The sequence below is a fragment of the Protomyctophum bolini genome (assembly GCF_963924005.1).
Source record: "Protomyctophum bolini genome assembly, chromosome: 10".
Taxonomy (NCBI): domain Eukaryota; kingdom Metazoa; phylum Chordata; class Actinopteri; order Myctophiformes; family Myctophidae; genus Protomyctophum; species Protomyctophum bolini.
Window position 1 is genome coordinate 43,055,044 of NC_137871.1, and position 18,121 is coordinate 43,073,164.

Here is an 18,121-nt window from a genome sequence, read left to right on the forward strand (position 1 = left end):
TCCCAGTTAAAAGTATTTCTTTCTAATTTCTCGGTTTTAAATTGAAATCAGTTCCGGCTTTCGATCAGGTAAACGCAAGTAAAACAAAATGTATGCTGTTTTCTAGGGCTTGGATGGTGTACTTATTATAACTTCCTCAGATGGATCCACGATTGAGAGGGTGTCTGAATATAAATATCTTGGCATTTGGCTTGACGATGAACTTTATTTTAAATTTCATATTGTTGATCTTGTCTACAAACTGACAAAAAACTAGGTTTTCTGTATAGCAATAAATTCTGTTTTCCAAATGCCAGAAAAAAAGCTATTATCGTGTCCACTTTCCTCTCGGTTCTGGACTACGGGGACATAATTTATAGGTCTGCTGCTGCTTCACTTTTAAAGAGGCTAGACACTGTCTACCCCTGTAAGTATCTGAGGTCGTGGCATCTCTGAGGGTGTGGTGGTCAAACCCGTGAATGTGGGCATTATTATTGTTGTTGCAAGGGGTTCTCAAACTTGAACATCTAGAGCAGGGCTGGGCAACTTTGACGATGGAGAGGGCCAATATATTTCCACACTCACTCCAGAGGGCCCACAGTGCATGTTACTGTCGTAGGAAAAATAGCCGATCTACAAGCGCGACGCGTTTTGAGCTTGTAGATCGGCTATTTTTGCTATGCATTTGAATTGAAAACCTGAATAATGTTTTGCTATTTTTGAATTGGAATCCTGAAAAGTGACCTTTTTATTGAATTTCAAATGCATTTAGTTATAGTTGTTAACTTTATAATGAACTGTTATCATAACTGTGTTGGACACAAAAAGACAATAACATTTTAATACTAGTCATTAAGTACTAGTCATTTAATACTAGTCATGAAGTAATTAAAGCAGGTTTGGAATTGTAAACAGCTGAAATCAATACTATATCAGTATTCTGATATGAGAAAAAAATGTTGCAATGTTTTAACATTGCAACATTGTTGCTAACCGTCCAACGTGGCTTTGTGTGTAGTGTATGGATGGGCCTTTACGGGGGGGGGGGGGGGGGCATACGTTCGTCCAACATACTACATGGCCTGTTAAGACTCGACCCGACATGCGTTGCCGGTTAAGACACATAATAGTACGTGGCCGGATAAGACTCTCACATGGCTTCCGCATGTGGTTCAGGTTTAGGTTAGGGCGTCGGACCAAAGATATGAACCCCTCCTTTACAGCCCATACAGCCCATCAGGTTGAGAATTGCTGGTGTGCTCATTGGTTGCTGGTGTGCTCATTGGTTGCTGGTGTGCTCATTGGTTGCTGGTGTGCTCATTGATTGCTGGTCTGCACACTGATTGCATTTACGTTGTGGTCAGACCTGAGCCGGCTCTACGACTCTCTTCCCGGCCGTCGGTGCTGCCGCTGGCGGCGCCTGGACCGTCTCTCCTGACACGAAGGCGTCCTTGTCATAGATGACCCTGACGAGGAGCGAGCAGCTGGGACACGTGGCCACCTCCTCGCCGTTCTCCAGGTCCTCCCTGGTGATCTCGAAGCGGTCTCCGCACGGACACGGGTAGTAGAACGTCTCCGTCTCCTCGTCCAACTCAAAGTCCTCGATCTCCACCTCGTCGTGGAACACCGACATTATGGCGAAAGAAATCGCAAAACCCAACAAAATATGTGTTGGCTATAGCTTATAATGTTCAGCAACGTTCACGGTTTCATGTTGTATTATACACTCTTGCCTGTGATGTACTGTATATGTCCATATTTAGGTCGGACGAAGCCCATATTTAGGTCGGAGGAAGCCCCATATTTAGGCACCGGAGTGGGTGAGGTATCGTGGCGTCACTTGTCGTTGCTTGTCCATGTGGATCCTTACAGGGTCTGTAACTCTGGACCCTTTCAGAGGTCTCAGAAAGTAACACTGGGAATATTACAGTGCAGATTGGGGTTCTGGGTATATATATATATATATGTTCTGTCAAATCTACACGTCCGGGGCTAAAACTCACAAAACCCATTGTTTCCCACATTTTGATGGGGGTGTGGTTGGAAGGAAGGAGGGGGGGGGTAAGCTTGGTTTTGACCTGAGATCGGATTGTAAAAATGTCTTCTACATCCTGACAGTTTTCTGAAAAAGCTATGTTTCTATGTGTCTCTCTTCGATTTTTCAAAAATAGCAGACCTACAAGCTCGTAGCGCGCCACTCGGTGGCGCGCTATGAGCTTGTAGATCTGCTATTTTTCATTAGCTAAAGCATAACACCAAAATGGATTAAATCTTCCCTGGGAAAGAGCCGTTCTCCAGCTGCTCGTCCCACTTGTCCACCCAGCTCCGGGGACACAGGCTCTGGTAGACCCGGGCGTACCACTGGCAGGGCGCCGGGTCCTGGTCCCTGGCGCCCAGGGCCTTGGTGCACCGGTGGAAGTCCAGGTAGTTCTGGTAGCAGTTGCGCGTCTGGTTGACGTTGGGGAAGCGCGCGTCGAACGGAGCCGTCCGATAGTTCTTGATCCTCTCCTCGATGGTGTCGGACATCTTTCACGTCGGTCACGTTATAATGTCGCGTTTTTGGGCTGATCTGACTTGATCTGTATATCCAGTGATATGTCGCTTGTTGCCTGGTTTGATGTACTCTGATATGATCCGCCTTTTAGTCGAGCTGATGCAACATCTCGTGTCATGACGATGATGTCACTATGATGTCAGCCATGCCCCAAAATATCATGGAGATATGATATATCAGTCCTTCATGTCCAAATATGGAGGCAATATGGAGAGTTACACAAGTGCTCTCCGAACGAACCTTCAGATCCTGTTCAGTTGAGGCAGTCCAGACTCCAGGCCCTGAGGTACTTGAAGTCCGTCCCGGCCTTTAGGGTGCTCTTATAGCGTTGCGTGAGTGCTTGCCATGGTGTAGTTCGCCGTACAGCAGCCAGGCGTTTATCTGGGTCTGCGTGCGGTAAGACGTGGCCCGGAGTAAAAGTACCAATACTGCAATTTAGAACTACTTTGTTACAAGTAAAAGTACGGAATTTAAGTAAAAGTACAAAAGTATCGGCTTCAAAATGTACTTAAAAGTACTAACAGTAGGCTACAAGTATTCATATTGCAGAATGCCCCGTTTCAAATGTTAAAAATATGTAGAACATCGATTGAAAATAGCAGATCTACAAGCTCACAATGCGACGCATTGTGAGCTTGTAGTTCGGCTATTTTCAAATGGCCCGAAAGGTTATAGCGTTGAAGTGGTTAATGTATGTTTTCGCCTAACTAAAGTTTTCAAATAACTGTAGTGGAGTAAAAAGTAAGGAGTTGAAGGATGTGGAGGACCTGTGATGTGGAGTAGCCTCTACGTGGGGAAGGCATGCTCTCCAGCTGCTTTGCATTGCCCACACTAAAGGCTAATGGTACCCAGGCCATGTCTCACATTAGCATACGTGCTGTGGAGAGGGAGAGAGAGAGAGAGAGAGAGAGAGAGAGAGAGAGAGAGAGAGGAGGAGAGAGAGGGAGAGAGAGGGAGAGAGAGAGAGAGAGAGAGAGAGAGAGAGAGAGAGAGAGAGAGAGAGAGAGAGAGAGAGAGAGAGAGAGAGAGAGAGAGAGAGAGAGAGAGAGAGAGAGAGAGAGAGAGAGAGAGAGAGAGAGAGAGAGAGAGAGAGCGAGCGAGAGCAGTGGCCGTCGTTTACGGGCCTCTCGAAGCACTCGACGGCCACAGGGGACCGATGCATCGTTGGCTCAGTCAGTGCTCTCCATCGACGGGGACAAATTAACCATTGGGCCAGTGGGGCCGTGGCCCTTGGCTCTCAGGGGCCCTTGGCTCTCAGGTGCACTTGGCTCTCAGGGGCCCTTTGAGGAAATTAGACTGTGAGGTACTAGGTTTGACACCCTGAAAAGGGCTCCTGGGGCACTTCATTGGCTGTTGATTTTGTTCAATTTATGTTATAAAGATGATAAAAACACAGAAAAACACACACATAAGAGCGTCTGCTAAATGCCTGAATTGTAAATTGCACACACGCGCACTATAGGGGCCCTGCGAATATTACGTCGCAGCGCGTGATCTCTTTTTACCCCCGGACCAAGAGCCCTGCATGACAATCACGGGTGTGATATTTTTATTTAATTTTAATTAAAAATCGATACAGTTACTTTAGCGTTCCATTACAGTATGCAGTCAAGGCTTTGTCAAGTGCTTTGGGCTGAGCTTGAGACTGAAGAGTTCTTCAAGCTTACAGCACTTACTGTATGGGAGTCTGTTGCTTTGTGTGTGTTGTACTCTGTGCAGGCAGTGACTAGTGGGAGCCAACAATGCCCTGAAACTATCGTAACTGCTGCTGTTCTCACACATGCACACTTACTTTTATATGGCCTTTCAATAGAACTGGGAAATATCCCAGTTTATATAGGGGAATAACTAGATAAATAAACACATTCAATTCCTATAGTTCCTGGGTGTTCAAATCAAATCAAATCAAATGTATTTATGTTGCACATTTATTAAAAAGAAAACTCCCATTGCACCAAAGTGCTTTACAGGTAAAAAATAAACAGCGAAACAGAACAATCTATAATAAAACATCAGAGACATTATAGTAGGCTATAATTTCTTTTTTTGTCAAAATGTATTATGTTTTGCCACAGGCATACACAATGAGCGGATAATAATATTATACTAGAAACACAAAGAGCTATAGCTTTAGACCTGAATGAATGACCACAACAGTTTTAGCCTCGGAAAACCCAGACGTTTTTATTTCCAGGGAGAAAGAAAAAAGTTTGGGTCCGAGTCCGCTTCAAGGCGTCGAGTGTTCACCGCTTCACCTCCCAGTGTGTGAATGAATGGACCATTTGTAAAGCGCTTTGAGTAAAGTACGTATATAGTGCATAGAAGAAAAGCGCTATACAAATGCAATTCCATTATTCCTCTGAGGCCTCTGAAGTGCTGTGTAATAATGTCTGGTTTATCTTCATGCGTATTCGCCCAGTCCTCTGTTCCTCGCAGCACGACGGGGCTTCGCCGTGAAATTGAAGATCCTGATAAGTGGAACGCGGTTATAGTGGGAGAACTGAGAGGGTGCATCAACGGGGTGAATTTAACCCATTCTGACCTGAGATCAGATTCTAAAAAGGTCTTCTACATCCTGACAGTTTCCCATTCTGACCTGAGATCAGATTCTAAAAATGTCTTCTACATCCTGACAGTTTCCCATTCTGACCTGAGATCAGATTCTAAAACTGTCTTCTATGTCAGTCGCTCTTCGATTTTTCAAAAATAGCAGACCTACAAGCTCGTAGCGCGCCACTCGGTGGCGCGCTATGAGCTTGTAGATCTGCTAGTTTTCAATAGCTAAAGCATAACATGATGCCAACACCAAAATGGGTTCCCGCCCAGAATGGGTTAACAAGCTTGTCGGGGCCCGGGTGTGATAGCGAATACGCTGCAGCGCGCTCTGCGATAAGCAGCCGCTCCACCGGGACAGTGGTGGAAGAAGTATAGTATACTCACATGGTTTACTTATAAGTAAAAGTATCGATACAGCATTGTTGATTATCTCATGCTGTCGGGGAGGAAACCTCATAACTCAATTTTTTAAAAGGTTTTTGATATTTTTTGGCATAAATCAGTGCAATTTTGAACACCCTGGGCTGTATTTTGTGTGTCTTAAGTACCAGGTCTTATTCCCTAACTTGAGTAAACTAAAGACCTGGAGGCGTGATCAATGCCATGTGGCTATTCTGAGTGGCCAAAGAGCATTGATCACGCCTCCAGGTCTTTCGTTTACTCAAGTTAGGGAATAAGACCTGGTACTTAAGACACGCAAAATACAGCCCCCTTTGTGTTGTTTTGAAAAATATTGAACTAATGGAAAGCGACGGGTGGGCGTCGCTTCCTCCTCCCATCAGTGACGGGAGGAGGAAGCGACGGTCGTCCGTCTTTGGCCCCTCAAAGGCCCCCTCAAACCCGCCGTTACGTTGCTTTGAAAAAAACACCACCGCTGGACATAAGGATAATGTAATAAACAAGACTTTGGGGCAAAAACTTCATATTTACCCTGGTATGTATAACCAACAAAAGTGTGTTATTTTCTTCCTACATTCTGCACTGCAGCCCGCAGCGGCATTGTTGTTCTAATATTAATATATATTGGCATTGGCTCTTGTTATGCAGCAAAACGTGGTCAACACTCAACAGCACTGTTTGGAAATGTAGTAGCCAGGCTACATTTGGTCACAAAGACAAATAATATGCCTTTGATGGTCGGGTATAACAAACAATCAACCAAACAAACTGCACACATGGCATTGGATCATTGATGCAGTTGAGTGGCGCACACAGCCTCATATGAGTCACAAACAAAACCACTCAGGGATCAGGGTTTAGGGCACTAAAACAGCGAGGCAACTACAGTGGGCACATGAGTATTCTTTTTTATTTTTTTTAAGCAGTAAAATCACATTGAGACCATAGTCTCTTGTATGAGTGTGCACTGGCCAATAGAAGAGGAAAATAAATGTACAGCTCTGCCAGTAACAACAAATGTGACCAAGTTTGACTGAGAGACTGCCATCGCGCAAATTCAAGAGGAGAAAAACATGTCTGAAATAAGTGTCAGAGCTGAAATCGACATGAAATAAATGCTTAAACATGTAGCTAGGTGTGATGTTAGAGGCCACAGAAGGGAACCTTTCAAGCCTGTTTTGTCAACTCGCTGTTTTCTCCAAAACTGTTGGGCCAAACTGAACAACCAATATGTCAATTTGAAGCTATATGATTCCCTGCTTTTATATGACATGAAAAAACGAAAATTAAAAAAAGTATCCAATGGCAGTTCCTCAGTCAAATGTAGTCACAAATACAGGACATGACAAAGACAAACATAATGACATCCGTAATACCAAGAACCTACTACCAGGGAGGCTCAGAGGGAATCTAAGTATAGCTAACCAAATACAAACTAATAAAAATAATAAGAATATATCATGAAACTACTAAGCTAATACAAAAACTAAGAACACAGCATTTGCTGTATATACAGGTTTAATGTTTGTCTTTCCTAGACAAACGTTAAAAATGCCAAGTGCCCTTTTCAAATGTCAGCCCCTGCCCCTCCCTGTGCACGTCCCTGTATAATTATAGTGGAGTAAAATAATAATATATTTGTCTGAGAGTTAGTGGAGTAGAAGTATTGAAAATAATTATGGTACATACTGAATAAGGTAAAAAATAAACATCTCACCATTTTATCAAGTACTTTTTTTTGTATATTTTACAGTACTTGAGTGCATGTACTTCGTTACGTTACTGGTGGTGATTTTACAGTATAGATTATTGGGAACCCAAAGAATGAGAAAAAGAGGGGAAAAAAGGAAAAAGAAAAACATTTGTTTTAAAGATATCATTTGGACTTTATTGGTTTATGTATGCGTGGGAACGATGCAAGTTGGGAGTTACCGTGTGGGGGTCCCCGGGGGGTCCCTCTACTGTACTTTACTGTCACTGTACTGTCACTGTGTGTGTGTTTGTGTGTGCGTGCTTCTGCGTGTTAGGTTGCGCAACGGTAACCAACCAAATTCTATTTTTGTGCTCAGACAAACTCAGCCAGCCTGGGACAGAAATGGCTGTCTATAGGAGGGGTTGCACCACTCAAAAGTGACAGTGGAAAAAAAACATTATTTTTGAAACAATTAACACAAATCTTTGTATGGATGGAGGTCGCTGGCAGTGAATATTTTCTGTTGGGATTACGCGGCAAAATTTATATCAATTTTGGGAATTCAGTTGGAGGTCCTTGAAACATGAAAAAGTTTCAGAAGCACCGCACTAGGCCACCGGTGCCCCTAAGGTTGTTCCATTTGCACACAGTCACAGAGTTACTGACCCATAAGAGTCCGATTTGAACCCCTGGGTCGGTATAGGTCCTCAGACCAGACGCAGCAAAATGGTTATTATAAATAAACCATCAATCTCTGCGTCCTGCAAATAATCATGAACCACAAAGCACTCATGCTTCAGACTGGGCCTCTGGCGGGGCTGTGGTGGTGCCGCCGCCTGCTACAGGGTCGGTGTTGTTGCCCATATCCAGGTACTGGGAGAAGGAGGGCTTGTCTTGCTGCAGGTCGATGCCCATATGTAGATACTGTGAGGAGGGTTCGTCTGTGCGGTCGCAGCCGGACTCTGGCTGCAGGTTGTCGCCCATCTCCAGATACTGGGAGAAGCGTTCGTATGCGCTGTCGCAGCCGGACGGAAGCTGCACGTTGTCACCCATATGGAGATACTGTGAGGGTTCGTCTGCGCTGTCGCAGCCGGACGCTAGCTGCAGGTTGTCACCCATATGGAGATACTGTGAGGAGGGTTCGTCTGCGCTGTCGCAGCCGGACGGAAGCTGCAGGTTGTCACCCATATGGAGATACTGTGAGGAGGGTTCGTATGCACTGTCGCAGCCGGACGGAAGCTGCAGGTTGTCACCCATATGGAGATACTGGGAGGAGGGTTCGTCTGTGCTGTCGCAGCCGGACTCTGGATGCAGGTTGTCGCCCATATCCAGATACTGGGAGAAGCGTTCGTATGCGCTGTCGCAGCCGGACGGAAGCTGCAGGTTGTCACCCATATGGAGATACTGTGAGGGTTCGTCTGCGCTGTCGCAGCCGGACGGAAGCTGCACGTTGTTACCCATATGGAGATACTGTGAGGAGGGTTCGTCTGCGTTGTCACAGCCGGACTCTGGCTGCAGGTTGTTGCCCATATGGAGATACTGGGAGGACGGCTCATCTGCGATGTGGCAGCCGGACTCTGGCTGCAGGTTGTCACCCCTATGGAGATACTGTGAGGAGGGTTCGTCTGCGCTGTCGCAGCCGGCCGGAAGCTGCAGGTTGTCACCCATATGGAGATACTGGGAGGACAGCTCGTCTGCGCTGTCGCAGACGAACTGAGGCGGCAGGTTATCGGTGCTCGTCTGCGCCCTGCCCCCCTCCTCCTCCTCTTCCTCCTCCTCCTCTTCCTCCCTGTCCGTCGCCTCGCTGTCTTCGGAGTCGTCCTCGTGCTCCGACTCGGCCGCTACTTCCGGCCGCTTCCTCTTCTTGCCCCCCCACCTGACTTTGGAGGAGGAAACGGAGGCGGCGGCGGAGGAGGAGGTGGCTTCTCCTCCTTTCTTCCGAGCGCTCCCGGCCTTCCGTCCTCTGCGCCCGGGGACCTTGATGACGTTGAGTGCGACCGTCGTGGCCTTGTCTTTTCCCCGGTCCGCGCTGTGGTCGCGGTGCTGCTGCCGCCGGTCGGACGACGAGTCCCTCTCGGCGGCGGCCGCGGCGGCGGTGTCGGGCCCCATGCACACCACCAGGTCCTTGAGGAAGTCGAACTGCGTCTCGCGCTCGATGCACTGCCTGAGGTGCGCCGTGGTCATGGTCTTGGCGTTGCGGCCGCTGGTCACGCGGCAGGCCCGCGTGAGCAGCGAGCCCAGGAAGAGCTCCAGGGCGCGCGAGATGAGGACGGGCACGGCCGCCGCCACCTTGCCGATGTCCTCGTCCGTCTGCATGATCTTCTTGATGCGCGCCGGCGGGAAGCGGGCGTTGTACTTCTTCTTCTTGCTCGGCATGTTCGCTGTGGTGGTCGTGGTTACCGCCGGGGGTGGAAACAACGTGGACTTCATGGAGAGCTTCTCTTTGTGTGTATATAATATAGGACAATATTAGTAGCTTTATATTTATTATATGGTCGGTTTGTTTGGACGGATTATGCCCGTATATGGATGTGCCTGACCGTCACAAAGTCATACTGACGTCACACATTGCTGATGTCATATTGACACTGTGTAGATCAGCGGTGGTGGGCAACTGGCGGCTCGGGGGCCACATGTGGCCCCCCCCACCTTCACTTAATGTGGCCCCGCATGTTAATATCAGAATATTGATATGGTATTGATTTCAGCTGTTTACAATTCCAAACCTGCTTTAATTATAGTATTACAATGTTATTGTCTTTTTGTGTCCAATGTAGTTATGTTAACAGTCCTTTTTTTAAACCCTACCCATTTTAACCAAATGCATACATACATACATACATACATACATACATACATACATACATACATACATACATACATTTATTAGGTATGCGGTCTAGCCTAACTTGGACTCAGGGGGGTGGACGCCTCTGCCTTGCATAGTCCCCAGTGAATAGGCATTTTGCCCTTCACTGGTAACCCTATTTTGGAGTAGTTTTAAATAAATTAAGGTATGGTGGGCTGGGCTTTTTACAAAAAAGCCCCCCTTTTAAATACTACACACATACATACATACATATCTACATGCATACATTTCAGAAGTTTTAGCAGTTTTTAAGGACCCACTTTTAGGCCAGTGCACCAGAGCAAACTCTAAACTTTTTTTAAACCCTACCCATTTTAACCAAATACATACATACTGTTACCCAACCAATATTGAAACATATCGTAATTACGTCACCACACATTGACAGCCAGTTATAACCCAACTTTAGTATTTAATTGTAATGTTTTACAGAGATTTTACAGTGCGATCTGGCTCAAAACAATACTCTTGTTGTAGTAGAAAGGGCTCTGTATAAACTACAGATTGTGGGCTTTAGGACCAGAAGGTGCTGGTCTCTCTTCTGGCGAGAGTTTGGAAACTGGTTAATAAGGCATTGCCCATATATAGGCATATATGGAGATCCGGTTGTCCAGAGCTATACCGATCTAACCGGTATGTCCATATATATATATATATATATATATATATATATATATATATATATATATATATATATGTCCGAGTGACTTGAAACTCGATGGCTCTGGGTTTCTGCCCCCTCAATATCGTATAACTCTTCTATTAGAGGGCTCTGGGTTTCTGCCCCCTCTGTATCGTAACTCTTCTATTAGATGGCTCTGGGTTTCTGCCCCTCAATATCGTATAACTCTTCTATTAGATGGCTCTGGGTTTCTGCCCCCTCTGTATCGTAACTCTTCTATTAGATGGCTCTGGGTTTCTGCACCCCTCTGTATCGTAACTCTTCTATTAGATGGCTCTGGGTTTCTGCCCCCTCAATATCGTGTAACTCTTCTATTAGATGGCTCTGGGTTTCTGCCCCCTCTGTATCGTAACTCTTCTATTAGAGGGCTCTGGGTTTCTGCCCCCTCTGTATCGTATAACTCTTCTATTAGATGGCTCTGGGTTTCTGCCCCCTCTGTATCGTAACTCTTCTATTAGATGGCTCTGGGTTTCTGCCCCCTCTGTATCGTAACTCTTCTATTAGAGGGCTCTGGGTTTCTGCCCCCTCTGTATCGTTTAACTCTTCTATTAGAGGGCTCTGGGTTTCTGCCCCCTCTGTATCGTTTAACTCTTCTATTAGAGGGCTCTGGGTTTCTGCCCCCTCAATATCGTATAACTCTTCTATTAGATGGCTCTGGGTTTCTGCCCCCTCTGTATCGTATAACTCTTCTATTAGAGGGCTCTGGGTTTCTGCCCCCTCTGTATCGTAACTCTTCTATTAGATGGCTCTGGGTTTCTGCCCCCTCAGTATCGTATAACTCTTCTATTAGAGGGCTCTGGGTTTCTGCCCCCTCAGTATCGTATAACTCTTCTATTAGAGGGCTCTGGGTTTCTGCCCCCTCTGTATCGTAACTCTTCTATTAGATGGCTCTGGGTTTCTGCCCCCTCTGTATCGTATAACTCTTCTATTAGAGGGCTCTGGGTTTCTGCCCCCTCTGTATCATATAACTCTTCTATTAGAGGGCTCTGGGTGAGGCTAGTTTGGATCGGCGGTTGCTCAGAACAGACGGTCCGATCGATATGCCCATGTATGGACGTAGTGATGACATATGGGATCTCCATATATGGGCACAAAAGGGACAAGGACTGGCAGATACAAGAGAGCTCCATAATTGCGAACCCAGTGAGCACTTACTATGAGACCTAGCAGATCATGTCTGTGTGTCTGTCCGTGTGTCTGTCCCGCTATCCAAATATGGAGTGTGTTGCATCAGCAATCACTCAGCTCCATATATGGGCACAAAAGGGGCCAGGTCCACAACAAACAAATGGCCCCTTTTGTGCCCATATATGGAGCTGAGTGACACTAATTCGTAATTTTTCTAATTGTTATTGCAATTTACGATCTGCGTTCGCTTCCCGCGTTCGCGCGTCTTACTCGTGTATATATATATATATATATATATATATATATATATATATATATGTGCACAAAAGGAACACAGGTAGACGGACATACTGTGCCATATTTGGGTCAAGGATATCACCCCGAAACTCATTGTTCTAGACTAGTATAGAGCTCCATATATGGAGTCATAATCACATGAGCGTGACGACAAACCTCCCGTTTTTAGCATTCAAATATAGGACGATAACATTTCACCCTCTGGCGTCGGCTAGTCCGAACTCTCGTATCGCAACGCAGCCCTTAATTAATGGTCACTTGTTTTAACAAATGCACTGATTATACGTTAACCCATTCAGGCCTGAGCTCGATTCTACAAAAAAATGTCTTGGAAATCCTGACGGTTTTCGGAAAAACCTCTATTTCTATAATCAGTGGTGCTCAACCTTTTTCATGTCAAGGACCCCCAGAATGATCTGCATTTGGTTCCAGGGACCCCCCACAGAAGCAAAGATTTGAGTTAAAAACGCTCGCTCGGAAAGAAAGATTTGTGCCACAATTTTTTACGATTTTTCAAAAAGAACAGATCTACAAGCTCATAGCGCAGCAGCTTTTGGATCTGCTATTTTTCAATAGCTAAAGTATAACATCGAACACCAAAATGGATTAAAACTCACAGGCCTCGATCATGAAGACATCGCATTCCTGACATCATATCGACGACATGCAGTCTTTCCCCTAATATGGAGGACTAGGACCGGGGAAGGTCATATTTAATGTGATTTTGTGGCTAAAACATCCATGTCGCAGATCATGGATCCCTCTTCCTGCAGCCATGAGGCCCAGATCATGGATCTCTCCTCCAGCCAGGACCAGATCATGGATCCGTCCTCCAGCCATGAGGCCCAGATCATGGACCCGTCCTCCAGCCATGAGGCCCAGATCATGGACCCGTCCTCCAGCCATGAGGCCCAGATCATGGACTCGTCCTCCAGCCAGGCGGCCCAGAGCTCCTCCTCCTCCTCCGCTCAGAGAGACAACGCCACGGTGGTCGTTGTCCCGGAGAGGACCGGTCTGCTCTGTCGGGTGAGATACTGCAACACTCTGCCCGACATCCCCTTCGGACCCAAGACTCTGGCGTACGCGCTGGACCGGCAGAGGTTCGTCCGCTACAAAGCCACCTCCCTGGAGAAGCAGCACGAGCACGCGCACCTGACGGAGCCCGACCTGGGGGTCCCCATCGACCTCATCGACCCGGACACGTACCGCCGCCCCGCCGCCGGCGCCCTGGGTCCGGCCGACACGGCGCTTCTGGAGGAGGACGCCGCCGCTGGCGTCCAACAGGCGAGCTCTAAGACGTCTCTGCACGCCACGGTCGTTCCGTGGATGAGAAAGACGGAGTACATCTCCACGGAGGTCAACCGGTACGGCGTCTCCTCCAACGTGAAGGCTAATAAAGCCGATGTCTGCGGTGGCGAGTCGGACAAACCTTTGCGTCGTTTCGTCGCGGACCGAGACGGCCAGATCTCCGCCGTGGAGAAGACGTTCGAGGACGCGAAGAGGCCGATGGCGCGGCAGCACCACAGCAGAGCCGGGGTCACTCCCATCGCGGTGCTGCCCGTGTTCCCCGACTTCCAGATGTGGGGCGATGCGTGCGGTCACGTCGTCTTCGACTCGGACCCCGCGCCCAGAAACGTGTCGGGTCCCGCGGCCGCGGAGATGGTGTCCCAGGCCCTGATCAAGGCGATCGGAGACAAGGTCGCCGGCTCGGAGTGTGTGGGTTATTTCCTGCCCAGCGAGGAGACGCTGCGTAAGCGCAAGAGAGACGCCGACGGCGAGGAACCACCAGGCGGCGCGCCGACGAACGAAACGTACGATTACCACCTGGCTCAGGAATACAACTGGGAGGTGAAAAAGAAAGGCAGCAGCGGCTACGAGCAGACCTACTTCTTCGTCTTCAGAGACGGCGACGGCGTTTACTTCAACGACCTCGACACCAAGTTGCTCCTGGGCAAGAGGAGGAGGCCCAACATGGCCGCCGACGGCGGCGGAGGAGGGCAGTCGACCGCGAACAGCGCCGCGACGATCGTGGGCAAGATGCGAGAGCCCAACGAGAAGGAGCTCCGAGCGCGAGAGGCTCGCCGAGCCGGCCTGCAGAACCACGAGGAGGCCGGGGAGGACAAGGAGGAGGAGGAGGACGACGCAGGGAACGACCTGCAGGGATCTGACCACGAGAGCAGCGGAGGCGCCGGGAGCGACGCGCAGAAACGAGCAGAGTCGGAGGAAGAGGAGGAAGAGTTGGAGGAGGAGGAGGAGGAGGAAGGAGAGAAGCAACAGGGGGCGGTCACCAGCGGAGACGAGAGCGGCGAGGAAAGGAGGACCGCGCGCGACGAGGAAGAGATTTTCGGCAACGATGACGAGGAGGTCGACGACGACACGCCCATTAACTCGGCCGGATGCAGTGAAGAGGAGGAGGAGGAGGAGGAGGAGGAAGAGGAGGAGGAGGAGGAGATGGAGGAGGAAGAGGAGGAGGAGGGGAAGCAACAGGGGGCGGTCATCAGCGGAAACGAGAGTGGCGAGGACAGGAGGACTGCGCGTGATGAGGAAGAGATTTTCGGAATCGATGACGAAGAGGACAACAAGTCCAATAATTCAGCCGGATGCAGCGAGGTCGAGGAAGAAGAGGAGGAGGAGGAGGAGGAGGAGGAAGAGGAGGAGGAGGAGGAGGAGGAGGAGGAGGAAGAGGGAGAAGAGGAGGAGGAAGAGGAGGAGGAGGAGGAGGAGGAGGAAGAGGAAGAGGGAGAAGAGGAGGAGGAAGAGGAGCAGTGCGTCAAGAGAAAGAAAGCACGAAGGAGTTCATAAACGGGATTGCAGGGACAAAGGAGGCGGTGACACACAGGATGCAGGCAGCGGAATCGTCCGTTATCACTGTATTAAATATATACGAAATCAACCGTGATCAGGACGTTGGAATAATGGCTAATATATTATGGCCATACTGGCATTCTAGACATTGTGGTGTTTGTGGTGTGTTCCCTCCGGACTGCACGCATGCAGGGTGGTGGTGGAGCAGACACAGCCTGGTCAAGGACTTCCCTTGCTGGACGTGTCATTGACACAAAGAGCAAAACGCTCCCATAGTTCCAGTTCGGGGTTTTTCCCAGTATGTTGATTATCACAATCATACTGGGGATGTTTCTACGGTGCTGATTGATCACGAACGTTCTCCTGATTATCGGGGTGATAACGTCCGAACCGGGTGGTTGTGCAGGAGACGAGTTGCAACACGACTGACTGCAGTTTGACCTGCTGAGGAAAGAGTGATCAAAAGGTTGTTCCTCGCTTCATGGTAAATGGTGCATTTATATATAAATGGTAAATGGTGCATTTATATAGCGCCTTTATCCAAGGCGCTTTACATAGATTGTGCATTACATTCACCCATTCACACACCGATGGCAGCGGAAACCATGCAAGGCACCAACTAGGTGCAATGCACAGGTTCATGCACAGATGGGCGGATGATGTCTTATCTCCATATTATAACTTTTGTAAATGTCTCTTTTTTTGGTAAATAGTGACCTACTTGGTCATACTGTACTAGGGTGTCACACAGAATAAAAGAGTCACAGCTAGTCTCAATGCTAAAACATGATTTCAGCACCATGGACAGAGTCACAGCTAGTCTCAATGCTACAACATGAATTCAGCACCATGGACAGAGTCACAGCTAGTCTCAATGCTAAAACATGATTTCAGCACCATGGACAGAGTCACAGCTAGTCTCAATGCTAAAACATGATTTCAGCACCATGGACAGAGTCACAGCTAGTCTCAATGCTACAACATGAATTCAGCACCATGGACAGAGTCACAGCTAGTCTCAATGCTAAAACATGATTTCAGCACCATGGACAGAGTCACAGCTAGTCTCAATGCTAAAACATGAATTCAGCACCATGGACAGAGTCACAGCTAGTCTCAATGCTACAACATGATTTCAGCACCATGGACAGAGTCACAGCTAGTCTCAATGCTAAAACATGATTTCAGCACCATGGACAGAGTCACAGCTAGTCTCAATGTTACATAATGATTTCAGAACCATGGACAGAGTCACAGCTAGTCTCAATGCTAAAACATGATTTCAGCACCATGGACAGAGTCACAGCTAGTCTAAATGCTACATAATGATTTCAGAACCATGGACAGAGTCACAGCTAGTCTCAATGCTAAAACATGATTTCAGCACCATGGACAGAGTCACAGCTAGTCTCAATGCTAAAACATGATTTCAGCACCATGGACAGAGTCACAGCTAGTCTAAATGCTACAACATGATTTCAGAACCATGGACAGAGTCACAGCTAGTCTCAATGTTACAACATGAATTCAGCACCATGGACAGAGTCACAGCTAGTCTAAATGCTACAACATGATTTCAGAACCATGGACAGAGTCACAGCTAGTCTCAATGCTAAAACATGATTTCAGCACCATGGACAGAGTCACAGCTAGTCTCAATGCTACAACATGAATTCAGCACCATGGACAGAGTCACGGCTAGTCTCAATGCTACAACATGAATTCAGCACCATGGACAGAGTCACAGCTAGTCTCAATGCTACAACATGAATTCAGCACCATGGACAGAGTCACAGCTAGTCTCAATGCTACAACATGAATTCAGCACCATGGACAGAGTCACGGCTAGTCTCAATGCTACAACAAGTAGCTTGTTATTGCACACAAGTAAGACATGTATGGCCTACTTGTGCGCAAGCAGAGCGCGCAAGTACTGCTACTAACTAATGTCTATTACAACCGCTGTTCTAAATCCTTTAGACCCGTTATTGACCTTATTATACCAACGTTGGAACGTACCTTATAGTTACGCCACCATCCCTGTGGGACCACTGGAGTTGGTAACCAAATGGACCCTTAATGCCGCGTTGTGCAACCAAGTGTAAAATGACTTATACTGGATCTCTCGTCCACTATAGTCCCTTGCTCCTTCCTAAACATTTTAGTCTAGTTTTTATTTCTTAGTTTTTAGTCATCATAGCTTAGTTCTCATGTATAGTTTCCATGTTAGTTTTCGTCAGTGGAAAAAGGTAATCAACGAAACATTTTTTCCTCTTAGTTTTAGTCGACGAAAACAACACTGTATCAACATGCAAATGTACATTTGCATGCCAACATGCAAACCGTATTACTGTGGGTCTGTGATTCACCTACTGGGTCAAACGGCTGAGGGTTCATAATTATATTCATGACAATATCAGCTTTACACACACCTGCTACCTTCACACAATGGAATGCTTTACTTTGCAGATTGCCTGCGGCGGGGACATGGTGGTGAGACCGCGGGGTCACGGACTTCATTTCACAAAGGTTTGTCGAACACTCTCTCCTCTCTCTCTCCTCCTTCGCGCGTCATGTGGAGCGCTAGCTAGCTGCACGCATGGCGCTATATCCGCGCGGAGCCGAGGAAGCCAGTTAACCCGTTTTGGGCGTGAAAAACCCTTTGGTTGTTTTTAAAGCATTATGTTATACTTTAGCTATTGAAAAATAGCAGATCTACAAGCTCACAGCGCGGCACCGAGTGCCGCGCTGTGAGCTTGTAGGTCTGCCATCTTTGAAAAATCACGAGAATGTGCCTCAAATCTTTCAATTTATATTCTTTCAGAGTTTCGTTTTTTAACTCAAATCTTTGCTTCTGGGGGGGGGTCCCTGGAACAACATATTTTCAGATGGGGGTCGGCGGCATATTACTATATCATTTTTGGGGTCCTTGACATTGAAACACTGAGAAAACGGTTCGTCCTTTTTTTTCCAAACTGTGAAAGAATATATATTCAACAATTTGCGCCACATTTTAACGTTTTTTTTTTTTTTTTTTTCAAAACAATTGCAGATCTACAAGCTCGTAGCGGTCTGCTACTTTTCAACAGCTATACATACAGTTTAAAATAATGGTTAGAGTGGTTATAAGGTGACACACATAATGCGTTCCAGGCATTA

The 18,121-nt window shown here is 47.3% G+C and overlaps 3 protein-coding genes and 1 long non-coding RNA gene across 4 annotated transcripts in view; 1 reads left to right on the plus strand and 3 right to left on the minus strand.

The window, feature by feature from the left end:
• LOC308322944 overlaps window positions 1–18,121 on the minus strand; it is a 447,594-nt gene that overhangs the window by 169,142 nt on the left and 260,331 nt on the right. The gene's annotated exons all lie outside the window — the stretch shown is intronic.
• Window positions 1,340–1,612, minus strand: LOC308322900 (diphthamide biosynthesis protein 3-like; the record flags this gene model as incomplete). Its single annotated transcript, XM_080774389.1, has 1 exon — window positions 1,340–1,612. One exon carries the CDS (start codon window positions 1,610–1,612, stop codon window positions 1,340–1,342), a length of 273 nt encoding a protein of 90 aa, XP_080630515.1.
• LOC308322942 (cytochrome c oxidase subunit 6B1-like) lies at window positions 2,245–2,505 on the minus strand (the record flags this gene model as incomplete). Its single annotated transcript, XM_080774444.1, has 1 exon — window positions 2,245–2,505. The coding sequence occupies one exon, from the start codon at window positions 2,503–2,505 to the stop codon at window positions 2,245–2,247; it is 261 nt and encodes an 86-aa protein (XP_080630570.1).
• Window positions 12,899–15,269, plus strand: LOC308322901 (RNA polymerase II-associated factor 1 homolog; the record flags this gene model as incomplete). The annotated part of the gene is made up of 2 exons (XM_080774390.1): window positions 12,899–14,394; window positions 15,155–15,269. The coding sequence occupies 2 exons, from the start codon at window positions 12,899–12,901 to the stop codon at window positions 15,267–15,269; spliced, it is 1,611 nt and encodes a 536-aa protein (XP_080630516.1).